Below are 19,441 nucleotides of genomic sequence, written 5' to 3' on the forward strand. Positions count from 1 at the left end.
AAAAACTAATTTAATTATTATAAAAATTTTTTTTTAATAATAGCGTTATATTATTTTATTAATAATTTTTATTAAATTAATAAAAATATAATTATCATTATCATTATAAATTTGTTTAATACTTCATTCATTATCATTATAAATATATTATTTTATATATTAAATATAAATAATAATTATTATTTACAAATTAAATTTACTTTTTATAAAAAAAATAATTTTTTATTTAATAAAATTATTATATATTTTATGTTTTTAAATTTCAGTTGTTTAAAGATTCAGTTGTTTGATTAATTAACAGACAATTGTTTTCCATAAGTTTTTACGACCACTTAATCCCTATATTGAAACATTTGTTTAATTAAAATAAGTTTTAAAAAAAATTAATTATATATAATAATTAATAGATTTGTAAAGTACTTATTAAATATATAAAACTAGCACATTAAAAAAATAATACTTATTTTTAGTTTTAGTTTTTTTTGTAAATTAGTAATTTTTAAAATTTTAGTATTATACAATATTATACGGTAGAAATTATTGGCTTATTATTGAAATGGTGGCAACAAAACAAAATATTGGCCAAATTGTTTACAAAAATATTAATAATCAAATCGATAGATACAAACTAAATACAACAACATTTACACTTATACCCACACCTGTACCTATACCTGTACCTAGAGTTACACCAACTACGCCTAAACCTATAATTACACATTGAACACCGTCTACTATTAATACAACTATTAATATTATATCTTATACTAACTACTATATAATATTTATATAAATATTTATTAAATAAAATATATAATATTAATATATTATTTTTATATAAGTATATAGGAATACATTAATAATTAAATAAAATGTTATAATATATATTAAACTATTGTATATTAATCAATATTTAATAGTATATACAGTATTTTAATGTTAAATTGTAAATTTTTACCAAACATCTAGAAATGATATAAAAAGTTGTAAATAGATTAAACAAATTTGTTTAAAAAAAATTTTGTTAATTGATTTTAATTTAAAAACTTTAAACAGTTAACCAACAACAAAAAAATATTAGAGAATAAACTAATTTTAATAAGTTTTAAAACTGATTAATGTTTTTTTTAATAATTAGTAATTTTACATTTAGTTTATAATTATTTTTTTTATATTTTAATGTTTAAATAATTTTTTTTATAATTATTGTATTCATAAATTTTTAATCTGTAATTAATAGTAATTATTTATGGATATCAAAACAACAACAACAACAACAAAATTTTCGTAAATTTATTACTAAATGGAAAGATTCGGAAATTATTGAAAAAAATTGTTTTTTCGATTCTATAGAATATTCCTATTCTATTGTCTATAGATTAGAATCGTTTACTAATTATTCTAATAATAATAATAAAACGATAAAAATTACATATTTATTATATACCCGATTCTAGACAATAAAATTAATTGTAAAAATTTGATTTAAGATTTATATAATAAACAAATATTTTAATATTTTCAAATCAATTATTTCAATAGTTTTGTTTTAGTATTTTTATACAGATATATAAATTTAAGTTGTTTTTCAATAAATTGATTATTTAAAATTTTTCATTTAAACTTTGTAGTTTGTAATTAATTTATATAATTAATTATTTAATTACTAATTTTTTTAAAAAAAAATTATTAACAATTTATTTTACGATTAATCTATTGATTGATTTTTGTTGTATATAATATTCAATATACTATTATTTTTTAAAAAAACTAATTAATTATCAATTAATGTTTAACTGTATTTTCTATAATATTTATTATTTTTTATTAATAAAATTTAATTTAAATTTATAACAACTGACTTAATTGAATATTTTTTTTAAAAAAAAGATATATAAATAAATTAAATTTTATTTGGTAATCAATTCAACAATTATTAATCAAACAATTGGTTTCAACAAAAAAAAATTATTAATGTATGAAAAGATTCGGTAATTATTGAAAATTATTGCAAAAATAAATGCAAAACTAGTTTTTGATTTTATTTTTTATTTTTTTTTAAGACAATTCTCAATCATTTTTATCATAATTTTAAATAATACTATAAAAAAATTAATACCCAATACTTACCCAACAATTCAGACAATAAATATATAAAAAATAAATTATTTTAATTTTTCATTAAATGTTATAATTTATTTATATTAAACATATTTTAAAAGGATTTATTTTAACACTAGTTTTATAAAAAAAAAATTTATTGTATTTTTTATTTCTAATTGGTTTTAATTAAATAATTAAATAATTAAAATTCTAATTTATAAACTTTGTAATTATCTATAATTTAATATAATAGTTTTGTCTGTCTGTTTGTTTGTTTGTTTGTTTGTATGTGTGCACACTTCCTCAACAACAATTTTTTAATTCAAAGCTAAAAATATATTGTTATATTTTCAATTTTTATTTAAAGCAATGTTATTTCTTTGGGAAATTTTAAATGATTATTGAGCTCAGGTAGGTTTTAGGGACAGGTGGGCAGGTGTTGTGTAATAACATATTGCTATATTATATGAGTCTCATGGCACCGGGAGGTAAGCTACCTGTGCTAAATTTTTGTAAAATTTTCTCAAATACAAAAATTTTCAATTTGTATTAAAATTTTCAATTTTTATTGAAAGCAATGTTATTTCTATGAGAAATTTTAAATAATTATTGAGCACTGGTAGGTTTTAGACTCAGGTAGGCTGATGTTGTGTTACTCAATTTTGCTATATTATATGAGTCATAGGGCACCGGGAGGTTAGCTACCTGTGCTAAATTTTTGTAAAATTTTCTCAAATGCAAAAATTTTCAATTTGTGTTAAAATTTTCAATTTTTATTTAAAGCAATTTTATTTCAATGGGAAATTTTAAACGTTTATTGAGCACTGCTAGATTTTAGGGACAGGTAGGCTGGTGTCGTGTAATTACACTTTGCTATATTATATGAGTTACAGGGCACCGGGAGGTAAGCTACCTGTGCTAAATTTTTGTAATTTTTTTTCGCAAAAATGATAAAATTTTCAATTTTTATTAAAATTATTTAAATATATATAAAAACTAAAATTTCTCAAAAGTTTAGTCGAATTAATGTGCATTGGTTTAGTAGTTTTGTTACATTAGGCTATGTAGTAGTTGTATAAACAAATTAAGTCTCATTAAAATTACTTATGATGAATATTATAAAATTAGTAAAAGAATTGCACGGCTATACATGTTGCGCGGGTTAAACTAGTAACTTTAATATTATAATCGTAAATTAATTTATAATTGTTTTTTTTAAATGTAATTTTATTATTTGTTATTTAAATAATATTAAATTAAAATTGTAAAAGTTAAAAAAAAATATCAAAATTATGTTATTGCATAATAATTAATACTAATAAATACTGTATACACAGTAATTATTATTATTAATTAAAAATAACCGTGGTAATTATTGTATTGAATATCCCCCCCCCCAAAAAAAACTATTTATAAATTTTATATAACTTAATAAAAATTATTTATTAACTATGTATTATTTTCTACTATTAAATAACTATAATAATTAAATATATAAATATAAAATTTTAACAAAAAAATAAAAAAAAAACATTATAAAAACTAAAATATTGTAATTATCAAAATAACTGTTAGATTACAATAATATTAATAATAATAAACAGTTTTTATTTTCGCGGTTCCGGTTAATCCAAACTCTAGTTTTGTTTTGTTTTGTATTTTCAAGTCTAGTCTAATCTCAGAATTTCAAGTTCACGTCAATGTTATTAGAAATTCATACACACATTGATTGCACATTTAAATGCATTGATTGCATAGTATAGTACTGTTAGGGTTAGATCAGATTAAATACTTTATTTTATTAATCTAAAAGTTCCCTATTTTCCAAAAAGTTTCTTATTTTTCACAAAAGTTCCCTATTTTCCAACAAAAAAAGTCTCCGGGAATTTCCAGCTAATCTATTTCCTTGTAATATACCACTCAACCAATTGAACACTAAACAACAAATTTTTATTATATGATTTTTAATAATTAAATGTTTTATATTAAAACTGTATTTTTTTTGTGTGTGTCATTATAATAAATAGTATCACTAAATTTATTGATAAAATATTTTAATAAAATTTTATTCAAAACAAAAAAATATATAGTTTTTTTTGGGTATTATTTATTGTATAAATACAAAATATATATTCCTTTCTAAAGGGCTATGGAGGGAACATAAAATATATTCCGGAAAAATTGGTGCGATTTTATTAGGGAACTTCCCTCCCATTGGAAAGTTTAACTCCTGAACTCTAATACTAATACATATAATGTATATGTAGTACAGTGTGTATGTATGTGTGTGTGTGTGTGTGTGTGTGTGTGTGTGTGTGTGTGTGTGTGTGTGATTGGCTAACAGTTTTCCATACAAAACAATACTAAATATTTTCAATACTCTAGTCATTCATTGACACAATGAGACAGACATATACAGTGTATGTCACATATAACTACTAGACTAGACATGCTATTAACACAAAAAAAACACTTAACGGTTTGGTTCCGGTTGTTATTTATAAATATAAAAAAAAACTTATTTAAAGTTTTTTAATAATTGGTTTGAATTATAATAATTTTTTTTTAATTTACTAAATTATTTTTTTCAAGTATCGGTTTGGTTTTTACAAAAAAAAATTACAAATACCCGGTTTTAATTACTCATATTATATTACCTGTTGTGTGTGTGTGTGCGCGCGGTTTGGGTTTTTTATATTTCATACTAACCAAACAAAACCCAGTTAACAGATCTCTACTCTACTATTAGTAGTTAAATGTTATAATAAAAAAAAAATTTTCGTTTTTTTTTTCATATTATAAGTGAAGTGAAGGACAAACAGATAGACAGTACAGACAGTCATTCATTCAGTGAAGTGAAGTAATACTGACTTAACGTTTACATCACTTTTGTCTTCAGTTGTCTTAATTTTGGTGATCATTACTACCACCACATCATCTCTGAATCTCTTTTAATTGATCCATAAATCTCTTCGAGATCTACACAACAGGCAAAAAACAGGTAATTATTTTCATCTATTAAAACAAACCACAAAAAAAACGCACCACTTCTTCATAAGGTGTGGTAATATATATGATATCTTAAGGCATTGAATGTATGAAAATGTTTGGCCATTTGATTGACTAATTGATTTGTTTGTTTGTTTGTGTGTCACCGAAGTTATGGCCAAAGTCGGTATCAATGGTTTCGGTCGTATCGGACGTCTAGTATTGCGGGCGTGTATTGAAAAAGGTGTCGAAGTCCTGGCGGTTAACGATCCGTTTATCGATGTCCACTATATGGTCTATATGTTCCGCTATGACTCGACTCACGGCCGATTCAAGGGTGAGGTCAAAGAGGAGGGCGGTCTGTTGGTAGTCGATGGCAAACGTATACATGTTTTTCAAGAGAGAGATCCGGCGGCTATTCCCTGGTCTAAGGTCGGTGTCGAGTATGTGGTCGAGTCGACCGGTGTTTTTACGACACTGGAAAAAGCGGGCACCCATATCAAGGGCGGCGCCAAAAAAGTGATCGTATCGGCGCCGTCGGCCGATGCACCCATGTATGTAATGGGTGTCAACCATCAGGACTATCAGCCCACCCAACAAGTGGTCTCTAATGCTTCGTGTACGACCAATTGTTTGGCACCGTTAGCCAAAGTAATCAACGATAACTTTGGTATCGAAGAAGGCCTGATGACTACCGTACACGCGGTTACCGCCACCCAGAAGACAGTGGACGGCCCGAGTGGTAAACTGTGGCGCGACGGACGCGGTGCCGGACAAAATATTATACCGGCATCAACCGGTGCGGCCAAAGCTGTCGGTAAGGTTATACCCGATTTGAATGGTAAGCTAACCGGTATGGCTTTTCGGGTACCGGTTCCCGATGTATCGGTTGTCGATCTGACTTGTCGTCTGAAAAAGGAGGCCACTCTCGATGATATTAAGGCCGTGGTTAAGGCGGCCTCGGAAAGCGATGCCTGGAAAGGCATACTCGGCTATACCGATGAAGAGGTAATGTTTAGGTGTTTCCGGAGCCGTAAATTGTTTTTTATATATATATATATATATATATATAACTAACTAATCGATGGATCAATCAATCAATCAAACTATTAGGTTGTCTCAAGCGATTTCATTGGCGACACCCGGAGCTCGATATTTGACGCCAAAGCCGGCATATCGTTGAGCAAAACGTTTGTTAAGCTGATCTCGTGGTACGACAACGAATACGGTTACAGCAATCGAGTGGTGGATCTGATCCGTTATATGCACTCTAAGGACACCGCCGCCGCCTAAACCACAGCAGCAGCTGATGCAGTGTCAAAACACACCCACAGTTAGAGAGTGAGAGAGGACGGTGTGTCCATTAGTTTTTAAAAATAAAAAACAAATAGTGTTTAACCGATAATCCGATCTAAAAAAATATATCCGTAATTTCATTAATCCGTTTTAATCAATTGGATATCTAATCAATAGATGTGTTGTTTTTTTTCTATTATTATTATTATAATTATTATTTTAATTGAATTGAAATTAATATAATACTGTATTTTTTTGTTGTTGTTTTTGGTGTAGAATTGTTTTTTGAATTAAATTTTATTTTAGTAATATTTTTTATATAAATATATAAAAAATTACATTCAATTATCCTAACTATCTATCTATCTATATGTATGAATTGGTATTAGATATAATTAAGAGTGTATTTTATAAATTAAAAACTAATTAAATAGTTATAATAATAATCTAATTATTATAATTAGTCGTATGAATAGTTAGTTTTTTATTTTAAATTTTGATTCACAAATAATTCAATCATATATATAATATAAATGTTTTGTCAATGATTCAAATCTATAATAACAAACAATAAACTAATGGTATTATATATATTTTGATCGTAAATTAATTAATTGTTTATTATTATTATTATAAATTAATAAAATAATTTATAATACACTAGTAGTAATAATAATAATAAGGAAATTCAATTTTAAATTATAGCAAATAAAACTTTTACTGTATTTACAGTTATTACCGTATTTAAAAAAAATTATTTTTAATATATAAAATCTAATTTTTTTCGTACTAAAAAATTGTCGGCACTGGTATGTATATTGGCACTGGTACCTAATAGCCATGGATTTTTGTGACTTATCAGTACACTATATATGTGATAATACAACAAATTTACTGATAATACTCAATTGAAAACATATCAAACAGTTATATATATTAATATATATATATACTGTATATATATATATATATATATATATATATAATGTACCGTAAAATTACTGATAAAATTATTTAACTGCACTTTTAATTTTTTACCAGTATTAATAATATATAATAATTTTATTTATTTTTTAAAAAATAATTTACAAAATTATAATAATAATTATTTAATATAAAATTAATATCCAGTTATTATAATTAGTTTCCTTGACATACAAAGTTAGAAAAACAATTGAAGGAAATTGCAATATTGAATAACTTATTGAAAAAATAGACTTAAATAATAGTCAAATTTTAAATAAGTTATAATTATTAATAATTAAAAAATATATATATTAACTACAGTTACATAAATTTTTTAAAAATATTTTTTAAATTGTTTATTTTGGATTTATAAATAGTAAAATAAATTTTTATAAAAAGCAATATTTATTATTATTTAAAAAAAATAATTAATTAATAAATATATATATATATATATTTAAAAACATTTTTCAATTAGCATATTTCACTATATAAATCAAAAAATAATTTTTTATTTAAAAATTGCAAATAATCAAATTGGTCCTATCAAAAAATTTTTCCAAACATTTTTAATTTATAAAATTTTGTTGTTGTTGTAAATAATAAAATTTATATATATATATATATATATAAAATTAGTATTTTATTTGTAGCAATTAAAATGTTAACAAAATAAATATATATCTATATAAATATATATAGATTTTATTGATTGATTGCATCTAATAATAATAAATTCAACAATAAAATTGTTTGTTTGTTTTGCTAAACGCTATCCAATTCCTGTTATCACAAAAAAATTAAAAAAAAAATAAATTTAGATAAACATTAATCATATTATATATATATATATATTAGTAATAGTAGTGATAATAAAAAACTTAATAGATTTTAATATACAAACTTTTTGGACAAATGGTGGCAATCGGAAAGCGCTGGTATGTATTTCGCTGGTATAGTAGCGCAACTGCATACCAGTACACTGGACGGCCGTAAACTTGTTGACCGGATCGGCAAAATCGACCGACTGGTCCTTCGAACAGACAAGAAAGCCGATCTGACCGGACGGATAGGAAGGCACTTGAGTCGACCCGTACCTAACCGACTGGAATATACCCCGACATTTCCTAACCAATTGTTTGATAAATGTCAAATCAAACCAATAGGATTCGGCCTGACAGCAGATAATACCGCCCGTCCTCAACGATCGATACAGTGCCCGATAGTATGGTTCCTGGAATAGACATTCGGCCGGTCCTTTCGGATCGGAACTGTCGGTAATGATGACATCGAATTCGTTCGGGTGATTCTTGACAAACTCGTAGCCATCTTCAAACAGTAGCCGCAGTTTGGGATCGTCGAAAGCCGCGGACATAAACGGCAGGTAGCGTTTGGATACATCGACTACGGCCGGATCAATTTCGCACATAACTACCTGTTCGACCAGCGGATGTTTGACCACTTCGCGGACAACGCCGCCGTCGCCGCCGCCAATGATCAGCACTCGTTGGGGTAGTCGGTGGGAGTTTAGCGGCAAAAATGCTATCATTTCCTGATAGGAAAATTCGTCTTTTTCGGTACATTGGATGGCGTCGTCCAATACAAGACATCGGCCAAATAGTTCGCTAAATAGTTTATAATAGGATATATCAATAATCATTTGGACAGACAGACAGACAGACAGATAGATAGACAGTTAGATTTTTTTTTTGGTGGACATACATACCTCTGGAAGACCAGTATATTCTGGTAATCGGATTTTTGTTCGTGAATTATTTGGTCGACACGTATGGATAGGTTAGTAGTGGACGAGTTTAGTACACCTGTCTCAGTGAACCAGCCTTTCTTGAATGAGTCCATTTAGTAGTAGTTTTAAATTTTTAAAAAAAATATATATTTTTTGATTTTTTAAAATATATAAATAAATTTTGAATTAAAAATTTTGTGATTTTTTTTTTTTTAAATAAACGTTGATTTCAATGCTTTTTTATATATATACAGTAATAATGATTAGGCAATTGAAATATGAGAATAAAATTAAATATAAATTTTTTTTTGTTTCTCTCTCTCTCTCTCTCTCTCTCTCTCTTTCTAGACTTGTATATAACTTGTTGTGTAAATCGATATGTATTATACACACACACACACACACACTGTTAGTACAGTATATATATATATATATGATACTACTTATTATTATTATTATTATTAACAATATGTTTAGTTAGCAATAAAACAAATAGACATAAAATTATTATACAGCACTTTATTATTATTATTATTATTATTATTAATTAATTAATTAATTTGGTAAACTAAAAACACACTATAAAACTTAGAAAACCAATTGATATAATAAATTGGGTATAAATTTTGTTTAAAAAAAAAATATTTTTTTCACACAGATATAGATAATAAAAAAAATAAAGGGAATGCTATTCACGTGCACCACATGACTGCTGACTATATATATATATTATATAAAAAGAGATATTTTTGATAAATTTTTTTTTTTAAATTTAAAATACCAGTGAGAAAATTGTATTAATAATATTATATATATATATATATATATATATACTGTATATATATATCAAGTCAAATATAAAATGAGTGATATTTTATAGTTTGTATGATTTTATATTATATTAAATATTAATGATTTTCCAACAAAAATGTTTGGTTTGTTTTGTTGACATAAAAATCTCAATATATTGTATGGTATATTGTATGGTATTTTTAAGTCCAAAAAATAAAACCAATATTCTGTATATACTTTTAGTATTAACATTAGTACTGTCTATATATATATATACCAGGGTTGGAAAAATACAAGGTTTTCAATTTTTTTTTTGACTTTGTATAATACAGTATTATAGAAATTTTAAAACTAATATACCGTATATATTATGTTAAAATATTTAATAAAAAAAATATAATTGCTAGAAAATGCATTATTATTATTATTATCGTAGTTTCTAAGTTAAAAAAATCAAATAATTTAAACTAAAAAATATTTTTAAATCTATAAATTATTATAAAAACATTCTATTTACTTTTATTATGTATATCAATGCTTTTAGCACTAGGGGTGGCGCTTAAAAAAAAAATTTGTAAACCAAATTGGTCATGTATTTTACATTGTATATTATACAGTGTATACTATATTATACAAACATTTTTGTCACTGCCAACACTGGTATATACTGTACTGTACTGTATAGTTGTCTATCGATTCCCAAGTGAGGGAGTATTTTTGCCAAACACACCACGAGTTATTATTATTATTATTAGGCGTCGTTCACATATTACGTTCGCACTTTTTAAGAAATCTAGACCCCCTCCCTCCCCTATGTTCGCAAATGTTCGCATGTAGTCATTTAAAAAAAATACGTTCGCTTAACCCTAACCGCTACCCCCCCCCCACCACCACCACAAGATATAAGATATTATCTAAATGCGAACGTTCTTAAAGTCTCTACCCCTCCCCTCCCCCTCGTTCGCAAAAGTTCGCTTTGGCTAACCCCCCCCTCCCCTCAAGTGCGAACGTAATATGTGAACCACGCCTTATTACATTTACTGTATATATTAAATATACTGTATTTGGTTGCTATAGTTGATAGGCGCTAAGGTATACAAGCAGAGCTGCTGCCTCCCGGAGCTAACCAGTAATATATATAATATATATATATATATATATATATATATTGTATATACGTATACCCAGTCATGCTCCCAGTGCTCCCAATAGTATATATATTCAGTAATCAGGGCCCTCTATATATCTGTCTATTTCTAAATGATAGCAAAAAAAAATATTTTTTTATTTTCAGTATATTTCCACTCATGTCTGTAGTGTAAAGTAAAGTACATTTCATTTTTAAAAAAAAATTATTTTATTTTATATATATATATATCTTATCAGTTCATATACTGTATGGAAATATATATATATATGTATTGAAACAAAATTGAAGGTCAGGTATGAAATAAAATAAATGTATGTCTGTATCACTTATAAACCAAAAAAAAATTATAAATTATTATTATTATTATAAGTACTTATATATATATATAAAATATTAAATCGCAAACTTTGATCTCAACAAATAATAATAATAATAATAATAATTTTGTTTCAATTATATATATATATATAGATTTCAATGACTTATACTTCAATACCAGTATTGAAATGATTATAATTTGAAAAAAAAAGTTTTTTGTTGTTGACATTTAAACAAAAAATACCCGACAATTACCGGCGGTAATCATTGTCCCCCCCCCCCCCCCCCCCGACTTAAGGAATATTCTCCGCCGCACACACACACACACACACACACCAGTCCCGCGGGAGACAACTGACCAACAATTATCTGGTCAATCAGGTCTCTGGGCTATTTGAAACGGTTAGACACATTTGGATGACAAGTTAGAGGACAGTTAGCAGCTATCGACTTACCAAAACAAATGTCACAAACAACGACCACCAGTCAGCCAAAGCCGACGGCGACGCCGGCAACTATTCCGAAGTCCATTCGCTTCCTGTTCGGTGGCGGTGCCGGGTATGTGTGTATATGTTAATAATAATAATCCTCTTTAAGATATCTAATCCAATTGATTCATCCATTTTTTGTTGTTATACATCCAACCAGAATGTTGGCCACTTGTTTTGTTCAGCCGCTGGATCTCATCAAAAATCGGATGCAATTGAGCGGTAAGTGTGTTGTTTTGTTGAGGGGTTTACCAATTGATTTTAAACCCAGTGGTCAACACCACCACCAACAACAACAGGTCATCTGATTTGATATCAATAACTAATAATTATTATCTCTTATTAAAAAATCATAGGCGAAGGCGGAAAAGCTAAAGAACACAAAACAAGTCTACACGCCATCCGAGCGGTCATCAAGAATGAAGGCCTGAGCGGTATGTATGTCGGCCTATCGGCTGGTCTACTACGACAGGCCTCCTATACGACTGTCCGGATGGGCGTCTATTCGACACTGTTCGAGAAGGTTAGCCGCGATTCGCCAAAACCGCCCGGTTTTTTCACCAAAGCAGCCATCGGTATGACTGCCGGAGCTGTTGGCGCTTTTTTCGGTACACCCGCCGAAGTGTCGCTAATCCGGATGACATCCGACGGTCGGCTACCACTAGCCGAACGTCGCGGCTATAAGAATGTATTCGACGCACTCATACGTATCAGTCGTGAAGAAGGCGTACTGACTCTGTGGCGCGGATGTGTACCGACCATTGGCCGGGCAATGGTGGTCAATGCTGCCCAATTGGCCTCCTATTCACAGGCCAAACAGATCCTATTGTCCACCGAGTATTTCAATGATAATATTATGTGCCATTTTGTTGCATCAATGATATCGGGTCTGATTACGACGGCTGCCTCTATGCCAGTCGATATCGGTATGTATTGTTGTTGTTGTTGTTGTGTCCGAAACTGACCGGAAACCCGCGTCTTTGAATTATTTTTTTACCGATAATTTCATTTCTCATTTAAACAGCAAAAACCAGAATCCAAAACATGAAGATAATCGATGGTAAACCAGAATATAAAGGCGCTCTCGTAATACCCTATTCTTCATTTACCATTATTACCACTAATATAACAACAAACAAACAAAAAAACTATAAGACATTAATTATATCTTCAATTTTTTTCTACTAATACTTATTTATAGGACGTCCTGTTACGAGTGGTCCGTAACGAAGGTGTGTTTGCACTGTGGAAGGGGTTTACCCCATATTATGCCCGTTTGGGTCCGCATACAGTGTTGACCTTTATATTCCTTGAACAGGCAAACCAGGCCTACAAACAGTATGTATTGAAAGATTTTTCGGGCGGCGGCGGGCTTTGAATACAAATAAAACAAACAAAAATCGGCCGACAATTGATTAGTAGACAATTATATTGAATTGAATTTGTTGTTGTTTTTTGAATTATAGTTATAATTATATAATTATATAATTAATTAATTATTATTATTGTGTATTAGTTTTATATATATATATACAGTATATATCATACATATATATTAGTAATTTTTAAATCAATTTAAATGTGATTATCAATAATAATAATAATAATAATAAATTGAATCATTAATTATCACAATTAACACAAAGATCTCCACAAAAAAAATAAATATAATTAGAGATCAGTTAACAAATCTTATTGTCTTTAAAACAATGGTTCACTACTACTGACTACTACTACTTGAGAACCATTGGACCAGAAATTTCGGTAACTTTTTCGGGACCCAACAGTTTGTCGACAATGGCCAGCGCAAACTCGAACGTAGTTCCCGGTCCACGGCTGGTAACCAGTTGGCCGTCGACTACTACACGCTGGTCGTCGACGTACTGATAATCCCGTCGAAGTTCATCAGCTTTTGACGGATGCGATGTTAGCCGCTTTGTGAGACCGATTCGGTGCTCGAGTAGGGCTACCGGTGCCGCACAAATGGCACCAATCAAACGGCCGGCTTGTTGTTGATGGCTGAGTACATGTCCGACCAGTTCGGACGCGGCCATTGCTTGGGCACCGGCGAGACCGCCGGGCAATATGACGGCATCAAACGTGTGGCCGCCATCTCTGCCGTCGACAACATTGTCAAGGGCTACGTCGGGTACAATACAAATACCGCGACTACATTTGATTGGCTGTTTACCGCTAAGACCCGCTACCGTCACATCAATCTAATCAAAAACAGACAGTTATTGGTTAATTAATTCACGGCTAATATCTGGTCAACTGATTCATTCGGCCGATTCATTCATTCATTCATTCAATCAATACGTACGCCGGCTCTGCGCAACACATCCACAGTTATGACGGTTTCCATTTCTTCGGCGCCGTCGGCAACAATTACCAGACCAGTCGGCGGCGGCGGCGTTGATGCCATACTTGTGTGTGTGTCGGCCGCGCGGTATATAATTGACAAATGGACAGAAACAAACTGCCGATAATATAGGGATGATATTTAAGGGATCAGCTGATGGATGGATGGATGGATGTGTTGTCTTCAATGATAATGAAGTTAACAAAAAAAAAAATTATTTTTATTTATTTATTTATTTATTTATTTTTTTTGCTGACAAAACATTATACTGTATATTAAAAACTGTTTCATTATAAACAAAACCAAAACAATAATAGTAGCCTTATTTAACTTTTTTTTTTGAAACTACACTTCAAATTACGTTTTATCTCATATTTATTGCTTAGACAATAGCACTTAATAACAATAAATAAATATGAGATAACATAATTTGAAGTGTAGTTTCAAATAAAAATAAAGTTAAATAAGTGTATCATAACCAGGGTTTTAAGAAAATAAATGCCTGCCCTGGCAATGCCCAAATAGATGCCATAAATGCCTGGCATTTTGGGCATTTATTTTATTTGCCTGCCAATTTAAATTGCTAAAAAGCAACTGTATTTATAAAAATAATGTATAATAGTTTAGTGTTTTAGCTTGTTAATTAAATTTACAATTAATTTATTTATTTCCAATGATATTACCTTTTAATTAAAGATATACAAAACAAAAATACAAGCAAATATATTATAAAAACAATATTTTATAAATTAATTAATAGTATAAAATTAAAATAATAGGTGTCACCACCTGAAAATAGATGCCCAGGGCATGGCACAGGCAAGGCAGGCATTTGGCAAAATTGGCATCTATTGTTTATGCCTGCCATTTTTAAAATCCTGATCATAACGTGGCGGTCATTATTGTTTTGGTTTTTGATTTATAATGAAACAGTTTTTTTTAAATAAACACATTAACACAAAATATACGTCAAATAATATCATTGATTTTTATAAGTCATACTTTATATGTACATTGAATTGTACAGTAATACTACAGTACAGTATATATCACTTAAAAATTAAATATTAAAAAAATTATTATTAAAAACTAAATAAATTAATAAAATAAAATAAAATTATATACTATATACAGTATTAATAATTTATATAAAAAAACTAAATTATTTTTTTTAATAATAAAATATAAAATAAATCAAGGTACAATTTTTTTTAATCAGAAAACAAATTTATCTATCAACTAATTTAATTTTATTAATTTATTTAGTTTTTTTATAATAATTTTAATATTTAATTTTTGAGTGAGTGAGTGAGTGAGTGAGAGAGAGAGAGAGAGAGAGAGAAAGAGAGAGAGAGAAAGAGAGAAAATTTTGTAAACATTAGATTTTTTTCAATTATACGTTTAAAAAAATAATAAAATTTTAATTAACAACAAAAACATAGTGTATAACAATAATAATTGTAATAAATATTATAATAAATTTATAAAATACTTAATTTATTAATACATATATTTATATAATTAATATATAAATTAAGTTTTATTACAAATATATATAATTTATATATATCATATATATATATATTTATATTTTAAATTTAGATTAAAAAAAATTTATTTAATAAAGTAGACTAACTAAATAAAAAACAACTAAAATAATAATAAATAATAATTAGTTATATAATCTTTTTTTTAGTAATAGGTTTCCGTCCAATAAATTGTTGGCCAACTGTACCAAACATTCGGGTCTACGGACGACAACCGACGGCAATATCGTATATATTCATATATCGGGAAAATTTTGTGGACAATAGTTTTCAATCGGGAAAATAAAATAAAATCACTGATAATATTATTTATATATATACAGTATATATATATATATATATATATATACAGATGTGGGACAACAATATCACCAAAAAAAAAGATAAAATATTTATTACAAAAAATAATTATTAATTTTTATGACTTTTGAAAAAAATAAAACTTTTATTTAAATTTCTAATAATACAGTAATTGATTGTTAAAAACAACTCAATTGTAAATCAATTAAAATAAATATATTATATATTTTAGTTAATCTTTTACTGTATCGTTGATTATATGATATATAAGTTTTTCTTCGTCAACAATATATAGATAGTTATAAATAGCTGTAAATAATTGATTAATATTTATAATTAGTTGAATAATAATACCAAACATTTTATTTATTGATTTATTTAATATACTTTTTTTTAAAGCTAATAGACTTTCAGTTATCACTTATAGATATGTTTTGACGACTTAAATAATAATAATATATACGTATTATATAAAAAAAATAATTATAATAATATATAGCATTTGATTAAAATTTAATAAAACTATAAAATGAGAAAAAAAACATTACTTTCATATACTATTGCACTAATAATTAACTGCTAATAAATTTATTTATTTATTATATTATTATTATAATAATTCCCTTTTTAAAAAACAAACTTTATTGTATTTTAAATCTATAATAAAAAAACTAAAAATACTGTAATCATCATTACCGGGGATATCTGATATATCATTACCGCAAATATAGCACAAAAAAAATATATATACAGAATATTCATATTTATTAGCAAATTAAAAATTAATATTTTTCTTATAAACAATATTAATTTTAATAAGAATTTTTTATAATTAAAAAAAAAGTTAAACCTATATTTCATTTATTTAAATAAAAATTATTATATCATATTATATACAGTCCAGACTAACTGATTTTTATTCAATACTAATATACTGTATATTATAATATATATATATATATCAGGGTTAAGTAGGGGGGGGGGGGGGGGGGGGGGGGGGGGGGGGGGGTAAGGCCAAAATACCCCCCCCTAAGCTCGAGAAATTTGGATTTTACCCCCCCAGACTTTTTGACCAAATTGGAAAAATTGTCGCTTAAAGACGATGAGAAATGACCCCCCCCCCCCCCCTAAAATTTCGGCGCCGAAGGCGCCGAAAATTTTTTTGAGATTTATAAAAATTTTAATTTTAGTTGATACTATTTTATTAAGTGTTTTTATGTTTTTAATAATTATAAGAATCTAATTATTGATTAAAAATAGTTAAAATAACGTTAAAACTCATCCAAAAATAACATTATTTTAATTAAAATAATCTAAAAAATTAAAAATTACCTATTTATTGAAAAGAGTAATCATATTACAATTTAAATATAAGTTTAAGATAGTTTAGGAAGTTAATAAAACAATAAATACTTATATTATAAGTTTTTTATTAATAATTTTTAAATTTAAATTTAAAAATATTTTCAATTTTATACTTAATATAACTAAAACTTTAACGAAAATTGAGTTAAATAAGTAGTATTCAGTCAGTATTTGTATAAAAAAACATTTTAAAAATAAAAATATATAATAAACTATAAACATTAAGTATTATTTAAAAAATTAATTGTTAAAAGTTAAAAATTATTAAAATACAAAAAATAACTCATTGTGTATCATAAATGCTTTTATAAAATATTTTTAAATCAAAAATACATTATTTTACTTTTTTGTAAAAATTTTAGTTTTTATTAATTTTTTAAATTTTTTTTCATAAAATATTTATTTTTTTGTTAAAATTTAAGTTTTTGTTAATTTTTAAGTTTTTTATATATTTTTGGAAATTTTACCTATTTTCCTGGGAATTTATACGGGAACTTATGAGAATATTATCGAATTTACATGGGAATATTCGGGAACTTAAGGAATTTTTAGGGAATTTTCTCTTGACCCCCCCCCTTGATTTTGGATTTTTGAAAAAATTGCCGTTGTAAAATGCAATAAAAATCTTACCCCACCCAATACCCCCCAAGATTTTTCGAGAATTTTGCAAATTTTACCCCGGTCTACCCCCCCCCCTAAAATCCAAAACCTTGCTTAACCCTGATATATATATATAAACTAAAAATATTTATTAAATTACTACTACTACTAAAATTTACATTTATATTAACTATTATTTATTTTGAAATAAAATTAATTAAGCAATTATTTAAAAATAAATATTAACTAAAAAAATTAAGCAAAAAAATAACACATAATTCAACACAAAATATTTTATTATTAAGTTCAAATATTATAATATTTTAAAACTAAATTAAACTAATTAAAAAATTGATAAATAGATAAATTAAATAGAGTAAATCTAATTAATATATTATTATATTTAAAAAAAATATGTAACCCATAAACTTATAGGTATATAAAAAATTATATAAATATAATTAAATATATTAAAAGAATAAAAACTTCTTTTAAATTAAAAAATTATTATTCTATATAATATATTAATATTATTTTAAAAATTCTATTATTGAATCATAATATTTCTATAATAATAATAATAATAATAATAATTATAATAATAATAATAAGTTTTTTAAAATAATAATATTATTATTATCATTATACTGTATATTGTATTATAAAATATTTAATATTTAATTAAATGAATATTTTTCAACAATATAAAATATTTAATTTTATTTATAATCAATATAGAAAAATAACCTTGAACATCCTAGTATTAACTGTACCCTATCCTTGAACAACTATTACTAGACTGTCTATAATATTATTTAGTTTATTAGAAAAACAATATTTATTTTTTATTTTTGTTAAAAAAATATAATATAAATATCGGTGATAAATAAAAATTTTTGTTAGTCTCTACATTTTATAGTTTAAGTATAAAGTTTTTAAAATAAGCTTTAATTTTTTTTAAAAAATTTTTTTGGGTGTATATGTCAATCAATTGAAAACGCAATGTATGTATTTGTTAATTTTTTTTTATTATAACATTTTTATTAATAATATAACATAATAAAAACATTAATATTGTTATATTAAATATATTATATATAAAATTATAAATAAAATTAATATAAATTATTATTCTGACAGATATTTTGATTACAAATTATTATTTTATTTTGTTTCATTTAAAATTTATAACATTTAAACTTAAAAAAGCGTGTTATATATATATTTACAGTTAATTAAGTTATTATTTTTTTATAAATACTAATTACAGGTAAATATATTAGTTTATAGAAATAAGTTGATAATTATTGTTGATTTTTTAAAAATAAAAAACAATATATTTTTAGGTTTGAATTAAAATATGGGGAAAGGTGTCATACATACATACAATAAATTATATAAATAATTTTAATTTTATGT

General features: G+C 26.0%; 4 protein-coding genes across 4 annotated transcripts; 2 read left to right on the forward strand and 2 right to left on the reverse strand.

The window, feature by feature from the left end:
- Positions 1-4,890: 4,890 nt before the first annotated feature.
- LOC128958457 (glyceraldehyde-3-phosphate dehydrogenase 1-like) lies at positions 4,891-6,732 on the forward strand. Its single transcript, XM_054304315.1, has 3 exons — positions 4,891-5,104; positions 5,264-6,099; positions 6,205-6,732. The coding sequence occupies exons 2-3, from the start codon at positions 5,266-5,268 to the stop codon at positions 6,382-6,384; spliced, it is 1,014 nt and encodes a 337-aa protein (XP_054160290.1). The 5' UTR covers positions 4,891-5,104; positions 5,264-5,265; the 3' UTR covers positions 6,385-6,732.
- A 1,302-nt stretch (positions 6,733-8,034) lies between these two features.
- LOC128957557 (spermidine synthase-like) lies at positions 8,035-9,229 on the reverse strand. Its single transcript, XM_054303345.1, has 3 exons — positions 9,080-9,229; positions 8,258-8,978; positions 8,035-8,136 (listed from the first exon to the last, which is right to left on the reverse strand). The coding sequence occupies exons 1-3, from the start codon at positions 9,211-9,213 to the stop codon at positions 8,119-8,121; spliced, it is 873 nt and encodes a 290-aa protein (XP_054159320.1). The 5' UTR covers positions 9,214-9,229; the 3' UTR covers positions 8,035-8,118.
- Positions 9,230-11,644: 2,415 nt separating this feature from the next.
- On the forward strand, positions 11,645-13,264 carry LOC128957296 (mitochondrial 2-oxoglutarate/malate carrier protein-like). Its single transcript, XM_054303032.1, has 5 exons — positions 11,645-11,918; positions 12,009-12,070; positions 12,205-12,774; positions 12,873-12,934; positions 13,050-13,264. The coding sequence occupies exons 1-5, from the start codon at positions 11,824-11,826 to the stop codon at positions 13,224-13,226; spliced, it is 966 nt and encodes a 321-aa protein (XP_054159007.1). The 5' UTR covers positions 11,645-11,823; the 3' UTR covers positions 13,227-13,264.
- A 199-nt stretch (positions 13,265-13,463) lies between these two features.
- LOC128957568 (protein dj-1beta-like) lies at positions 13,464-14,473 on the reverse strand. Its single transcript, XM_054303357.1, has 2 exons — positions 14,172-14,473; positions 13,464-14,067 (listed from the first exon to the last, which is right to left on the reverse strand). The coding sequence occupies exons 1-2, from the start codon at positions 14,271-14,273 to the stop codon at positions 13,582-13,584; spliced, it is 588 nt and encodes a 195-aa protein (XP_054159332.1). The 5' UTR covers positions 14,274-14,473; the 3' UTR covers positions 13,464-13,581.
- Between the last annotated feature and the right edge of the window lie 4,968 nt (positions 14,474-19,441).

The sequence above is a fragment of the Oppia nitens genome, unplaced genomic scaffold (assembly GCF_028296485.1).
Source record: "Oppia nitens isolate AA-2021 unplaced genomic scaffold, nextdenovo-longstitch-racon4-pilon3 scaffold3_pilon_pilon_pilon, whole genome shotgun sequence".
Lineage (NCBI taxonomy): Eukaryota > Metazoa > Arthropoda > Arachnida > Sarcoptiformes > Oppiidae > Oppia > Oppia nitens.